We start from the raw sequence: 7,692 nt of genomic DNA, 5'->3' as shown, positions 1-7,692 counted from the left end.
TTAGAAAAAAGTGTAGGACTGGGTCCTGGAGTCAACAAGCACATCTAGCTGTAGGCTGTGGAATATTATTGCTGAAGTGACTTGCAATTGCATGTATGATTTGGGTAACTGCACACACAAATAACATTTCATGCAGGAACTTTCATGCTAATTAGGCAAGGAACTGCATAAACATTTGCATGCACAGAGTACATGCCTAAATTATCTGAAAAAAAATCAGCACACAGTTTCAATTCTTTTCTATATTAAGACACAGGATCAGAAATCTGGGTAGTGTTGATATTGGACCGTCACTGACTTTAATAAGCCAAACATATGGAGATTTCTGAACCTCCATTTTATAACCCACATTTATAAATTAAGTTACCAATATGACACAGTTTTCAGATGTGTGTGTTTTTCTTGGAAAAGACATGATATATTTCAGACTTAAAAGCAATATCGTCTGTTTGAAATCTTGTCAATTTTAACTAATAGATTCCAAGCTGTTTCAAGTGTAACACTTGTCTATGACAACCACTTACTTTTCTGTATTTACAATCTGTATTTTAATAGATTTATTTTTTAGACAGTGGGTAGAAGGTGTAAACAGGGAAGAAATGATCCCATAAATGAATAAATGAAAAATAGCGAAACTGTATAGTACTGTCAAGCATACAAATTTAAATTGGAAAAGATGATAACTGAAAATGAAGAATCTTCAAGAGCCACTGCTAGCCATAGCAACCATAGCTTTTTCAGAAATGAACATGATTTAAATATGGTCAGTGCCTGCTTAGTTTGTGAGTGTAGTTATTTAGCAATCTGAGTAATTTTTATTGTATTCTGCACATTCTACCAATTCATCTACCAATTCTATCTATTCAATAATCTTTTTAACTAGCACTTTGGTTGCTGAGATTAGGACCTTGATAAGTAATACAAGGTACTGGTTGTACTGGCTGCCCTCAACTTTTATTGAATTAAGACATTTGCAGCACCAGCCTCCAAATCAGGCCATAATACTGGACCTTAACATAAAAACTCAGACATAAATGCAATCTTGATCTGCTGTGTTAAACCTTTTTAGTGCTGAATCAGCTTGCATGTATAGGGAGGCATAGCTGCTCTAGTTAGCTCAGTTACAAATTAAAGTATATGGCAGCCCAGGGCACTGAGCTCTGAAAAGGCTAGAAAACCCAACTGAGCAGCTCAGTAACTAGTGGCTGTCCTGTGCCAAACTCCTTACTACCATTTCTAAACTTGTTAGCTTATAAAAACAGCCAAACTGGCCTTCAGCTATAATTACTGCAGTGATGAAGGCATAGGTGTGTACCCAAAGAGCCCACAACTTACCATTACTATTTCATTTTCCAGAGACAGGTTTAGAACCATGATCAATGTCCTGGGAGATGCGCTGGCTGCTGGGATCATGGCCCACATCTGCCGGAAGGAGTTCATCAAGGACGGTGATGAGGTAACAACGCCATGAGCCAGGGTGTGCCAGCATGTGCCGTATTACGGCAGAGAACCTGTGAGCTCTCAGCCTCCCACATTTGTTTCATCTAGTTTATAAAAGGTGTTTCAGAGAGAGGACAGAATTGGGCAATGTGCTGCTTAGCCAAATGGGGTGGAGGGGTCCTTTTCCATGAGGTCATGCAAAAAGCCACTCAAGTTCAAGGCTTGCTAGCCAGCTGTGTCTGGCACACTGGGGCTCGGAGCAGGAGAAGCAGCTACACTGTCCTGCAAATGCACAAGATGCTGGAACTGTGAGTCTCACACTCAGTACCCAAGTCCTGACTGGCCAGTAAGTCGTCCTTCTTCTAAAAATGTGACCAGCAACAGAGCAGGGTGACAAATGTCCTTGAGTATTTGTGTGTAGGGGAGGTAAAGGTATCTATGAGTGTGTATATGCATAATCAATAAGCTCACAACAAAAGCAACTACCCTGGGTGTTTCAAGCCTCTGTGTTAGCATAATCTGAAGCCACCATTGCAATAATTTCGTTTCTGGACTAGCACAAGCACATTGCTCCATACTTGACTTCATTCTCGGGCATCTTCATGCCTTCTACATTTAATACAAGTCCCTCCTTACATCTTTGTTTTTTAGTCTCTGTATCTTATTCCATACACCACACATACCTCTGTATTCTGCCCCTGCCTCCCTCCAATCCTATGCTTTTTTTCTTTCCTCCTTGGCATGCATCATTCAGTCTTTCCTTATACTAGGAACTTTGTCATGCTCTTCCTTCAAATCCTTGACAAAGCAGATTCCTAATTCCACGAGCCCATCATGCTTGGAGGTGCTAATCTCCAACCATTTCAGCTCATGGCAGACTCTCACTACCTTTCTTCCACAAAGACAGAGTAGTTCATGCAGAAAAGTTTATTCATCAGGACTGATTTTCACAAGGCAGGTTTCATTTCTGTGCATCATTTGTAGTATTCTACAAACAACAACAGTATTAATAGCAAAGTTTTATTTCTATTATTATTTCTCCCATTTTACAGGCAATCTTTCTGGTAAATCCCATTCTCATGCCTTCCTGCAACATGCATTTAAAATTCCTGCTCTTTCAAGTTTTACATAGAAAGACAGGCCTTATCCTCTGAAGTACATAGCACCTGCAGTAATTACTGATGACAGGATTAGGCCTGAATATATGGGCTACACATACAGCTAGCTACGAAAAACCTAAACATACAACCTAATGGTAAAGTATGTCATCCGTTACAAAGCCAGAAGTGTAGTCTGAGTTCCTGCATAACACAGGCCTCCTGACATTTCATTGCTGTATTTAGAACTCAGTCAGAACTCAAGAAGAGATGTTTCAAGAATATAAAATCCCTCCTGAGGGATTATTTAGTCATCCGTGATGAGATTTTTCTTTGCATCGTGCTCTGTAGTTGTATTAAAATATACCATTAGTCTGCCATATGTTTTGGCTGCGTAATTTGTGGAGTTAGTAATGTATACCCAAAGGCCAAATTTTCTCAGCAGCAAGCCCACCTCTTTTCTCTGCCAGTATTTACGTCTTATTTTCCCCATCAGAACTTCTGGTTCGATTTAAAGGACATTTCAATGATTTAACTTATGAATCAGTCAACAAAATCCTCTATTTCTTTTGAAAGAGTGCAAACTGAAAAGACAGGTGTTAGTTTATTGGGTTAGAAGAAAGGCAGAAGACAACAACAAATAGTTACTGGTCTATGTAATTGCACTCAACAGCAAGCGCTGCCCAAAGCTCAGCATACTGGTCATTGAGAGTCTGTATCTTTCAAACTTAGCCCTGAAATTCTAGTCTTTATTTACCCTACTTATATCGCTTTACTGATGCAAGCAGTTATTAATGTGGGTATAAGTTAAATTAGACTTGTGACAGAATTTGCATTTTTACATGCTTAGAGACACCTTCACTTTATCCAGATGGTGCAAAGATGGCTTAGTGTATATGAGAAACAGGTCCTGGAAGTCTATGGAGGCCCTAGATAATCCTGGTGAATGTAAAGCAGACCACAGGCTTTCAAAGTAAAAATTCCTTTCCTGTTGTATACAGCACACAGTGGCAGTATTCCACATCTTAATGCTTCTCACATAGGTGCCATTGATCTGTGAAACTAAGCCTATTAACATCCATCAGATTGTGGCTTACCAGAGAAATGGCTGTGTGAAGACCATGAATGAATCTCGTGGACCAGAAACAGTGAAAGGGTTTCAGCACCACATACCCGTACAAGTGGAGCAAGAAGAAAGTCCAGTGGAGAATCACACTAAGAAATCCAACAGTAAAGACCACTGCACTATTGAAATAAATGAACTAGAAACAAATGTGTAACTGCTACACTCAGTGGTATCTTATACCCCAGTGACCTGATACCCAATCTCTACCTCACAGCTGGAAGAGGGACTCTTTGCCTTGAACAGGAAAATGTGGAATTATCGCCACCCTGCTCGTAGTGGAGCTAGGAGACCAGCTGTGAACGTCAGGAAAGGCACACAGCTTGCAAGAGACATGGGCTTCTTTAGGTGGAAGATTTTAATACTGAAAAACTAACTAATGGACGACTACTGTTTTATTCTGCACTCGTTTGACTCCAGTATAGTATTTGACACTCCTTTGGCTTCTTTTTTTTTAAGTTTTTTTTATTTGACCCTTTTTGATTTTCTAACCAACGCCTTTTTTTGTGAATCTCAGTAATTATGAACACTGTATTTATGTAGATTTTTTGCTATGTGAAAATGTTTCACCAAAACTGCTAAAGATACTAATTTTGTCTAATATTCACTAAATATAGAGTTTGTGCTTAGTTTTAGAACAGCAGTAAGAAAATCACACTGATTTCCTGATCTCAAGGGGTTACATATATTACTAAATAACACTTCAAGCAGAGGTGAAGCAAAGCATGCATTTTTGCAAGAAAGCGCATTAAGGTAATTCTGATGGGCAGCCTTCAGACACAGGCATTCAAGTGTGATACATAACACGAAGAATTCCTAGGTCACTGCAGAGCACAGTTTGCCTTCCAAGTGCCAGATTTATTAACCTTTTTTTAACCTAACTCTTCAGTAGAGTCAGTACCATGCACATGCAATGGCAGAGGCGATGTGAGCCCTAATCCATAAGCACTGGTGCTAATGTGTCCTCTCCTGTAATCTGTAGGTTGTTCTACTGTAAATATGTATAAACCCTAAGCTCAAGCTTGTGAACCGTATGCTTCATCCTAAGGGCAGACTGAACACAAACTGGAACCTGATGATGCTGAGTAATATTGGGGTTTTCTGAGGAGTTTGCTGTGGAAACTGGCCCGTTATTTCTCATAATTCAGTGGTTGATCTACATTGACAGTTATTCCCTTTCCACTGTCTACTGACTCTTTCAGTTACAATAAAATCTGCTGACTTTCCAATGTTTGTGATAGAGAACATTTTTAATAAACCTGCCATTTAAAAATGGATTGTCTGTGCACTTTTACTATTAGTGTCTTCTTATTTCTCTGCCAAAATGGAGAGTGGAAGTGAGGAGACCTTTTGAAAAGCTGGGATTCGATCCAGAGATTACATACTAGTTCATACCAATACACTTGACATATTATTTTTAGCTATTTGTGGCATATCAGTTTCAGATAACATGTGCCTGATATTATAATATGCTCCTCTCATCTGTAGAGAAAAAACAACCCAGTCAAAAAGAACTATTTCTGCACTCACCAGAGGCAGAAGTGCTTCATACACGTGATGGATGGTTTTCCTGGGATGTGCGTATTCACCTCTTCTTTGAGGGCTCCTGTTCAGACTATTTCTTTTGTTATGCACTATTTAGTTGCTTCAGAGGGCTGTAGTATAGGTAGTTTAAGTATCAAATGGTAAAGCCAGAAAGAACAAACTTACATCTTATTTGCCTATAATTCCTCAGAAATTATGTATTAATTTGAAAATACATACAGTTGGTAACTATTTTCCTGATTTGATCCTAGAGTGAGAACAACAAACACAGAACACAAATAGGGAAGAGCTGAAATGATTCAGAACAATTTGCTCCTGAACAAGTCCTGTAATGGACCTGCTCTACAGAGTGCCGTTAAAATGAGTGATTTGGGAGAGCTGAGGCTGGTCTGTGCCTCTCTGAATGGGCAGAAGCACTAGCTGACAAACACAGCATCTGATACTTTCATCTCAGCAGCACTGGCAGCTCCAGGAGGTCCCCTTCATCCTTCCCCAGCTGTCCATTCCTCCCTGCACTTCCTCCCTTCCTCTCCCAGCTGTACAGACCCAATTATTTATGAGGCCAGACAAAGAATCAGATGAGAAGTATTTTTAATTCAAACCATTTCCCATATGTTTTTAGCACAATCCTAACAAACAGTTGTGTCAACACAAGTGAAGGGGTGACACAGGGACAAGAACAAGCAGCCAGGGATGAAACAGCCTAAGCGCATGTGGAGAGGGCAGGACCTCTGCATGCTGACTTTGCCAGCAAAGAGAACATAACATAAAGTTTCAACTTCACACAGTCAATTACAGCTATGTGAAGTGACAGTAAAATCCTGCCAGTCATCTATCACTTTACAATCACTTTGCATAGATAAAATGATGAAGAAAGAGGCCAAGTAGATCCAAGATTTGGAATGAGTAGTTCCAAACTAAGTAGTTTTGGATGAGTCTGCCCACACACCATGCCGAGGTGCCATGGTCTGCCAAGCAGAAAGTGCTGCTAGCCTTACCACCACCACCTTCTCCAGCCACCTACAATGTTTGGCTAACTACAAAGTGCAAATCCTTTTCCCTGCTTGCCCAAGACAGCTTACTTAGTCTGACACTCTTCAGCTTAGTCATGTCTCAAGAGGTCTAAGCCAACTCCAGTGCTAAGAAGCTGTGACTTCTACAAGGCGAACTTCAAATGAGCTAAAGCATCAAAGACCAGAAGAAGCAGCCGGTTGAGCTACACAAGTCCTACACAATAAAGAAAACCACAATTTTGCCCTTTACACTCTGGTAAGTATGGAATGTGGAAGTCTCATGTGTGAAAGCATATTTTTATGGAATCAACAGGCGGTTTTAAAATTAGCCTTCTGCATTCAAACCCTATTCGTAGACTGTCCAGTTTTGCTTTACAAATTTGAAATTAATTTTTTCTTTTACATTATATCGGTCAGATCTTTAAAGGTTGGGTTTTATACCAATATGTGCCTCCCATTCACCCTAAAAATTACACCAATCATAACTTACCGTTATCTTCATGAGTCACTGTCTCCTGTAGTTTGGAGCTACTGTTTGGTGTCTTAAGTTTTGCTTTTACAAACTCTTTTCAGGGCAAGTTTATTTTCCGTTGATGTTGACTCGGGCCTTGCACCACAGCAGCAGCTGCAATGTGAACCAGCTGGGAGGAAGGCAGTGGTCCAGTTTCTCACCTGACCTTTACCATGTGTGGTATCAAATACTGCTAACTAGAGGCCTACGGCACTTTAGTTCTTTGTTCTGGTAAATATGCCTTGCTTAGTGTAGTGTGACCTTGACTAGAACATCTGACTGCTACTACAGTCATTCTGTACTAAGAACATGGAACACCACTGTTAACTGTGGAGAGGTAAACACTGAAGATAAAATAATTTTTACAGTAAGCTTTCCTCCATGTTAGCTATTTTCTGTGTCTGATGATGTTTGTTGTCAAGCAGCTTGACACACGGTGCAATTAGGCCAGCAGTAGGTTCCATATCATATTTGCATGTATGGATCTGTTCACTTTTTCCAGCTATAATCACACTTCCTTCCAACAAAAATAATGAAGCTGTTGATTATCAAGTTGGAGTGCAAGCTTTGTGTTGGTAAATATGTTTCTCCTACTTTCAGAGCATAAAACCAAACATGTGACCTTTATAGTCTCAAAACTTTTATATTAAAAATATCAATCAATCACTAATTACAACAGTTTGCATGGAATACTTTCAAATATATGTGGAAAGAACATATTTCTTAACTGGCAACATTCAACCGTATTTTGAAGTTGCCTCCCCCTGCTAAAAAGAAAGGGAACTTAGCCAATTAAAGTATACTCAAGACACACTAGGAGAGAGTGTTGAGGAGGGAGAGAAGATAATTAAGAAGGGTGATGCATTGTATACAGCTATGGAAGAAATAATTTGGGAAGTAACCCAAATTAACACATACTTATGAAAGACAGTTGTTTTATGCTGATTAATTTGCAACTGCATT

General features: G+C 39.6%; 1 protein-coding gene across 1 annotated transcript in view; it reads left to right on the top strand.

Annotated features, from left to right (window-relative positions):
* SLC1A7 (solute carrier family 1 (glutamate transporter), member 7) overlaps window positions 1-3,817 on the top strand; it is a 64,452-nt gene extending 60,635 nt beyond the window's left edge. Inside the window, exons 10-11 of the mRNA XM_009320193.1 lie at window positions 1,357-1,456; window positions 3,581-3,817. Of these exons, the coding sequence (XP_009318468.1) occupies window positions 1,357-1,456; window positions 3,581-3,817 (337 nt within the window). The remainder of the gene's footprint in view (window positions 1-1,356; window positions 1,457-3,580) is intronic.
* The last annotated feature ends 3,875 nt before the right edge of the window (window positions 3,818-7,692 follow it).

The sequence above is a fragment of the Pygoscelis adeliae genome, unplaced genomic scaffold (assembly GCF_000699105.1).
Source record: "Pygoscelis adeliae isolate BGI_AS28 unplaced genomic scaffold, ASM69910v1 Scaffold393, whole genome shotgun sequence".
NCBI lineage: Eukaryota > Metazoa > Chordata > Aves > Sphenisciformes > Spheniscidae > Pygoscelis > Pygoscelis adeliae.
Note: the sequence above shows the minus strand (reverse complement) of the source record. Positions and strands in the feature narration are given on the sequence as shown.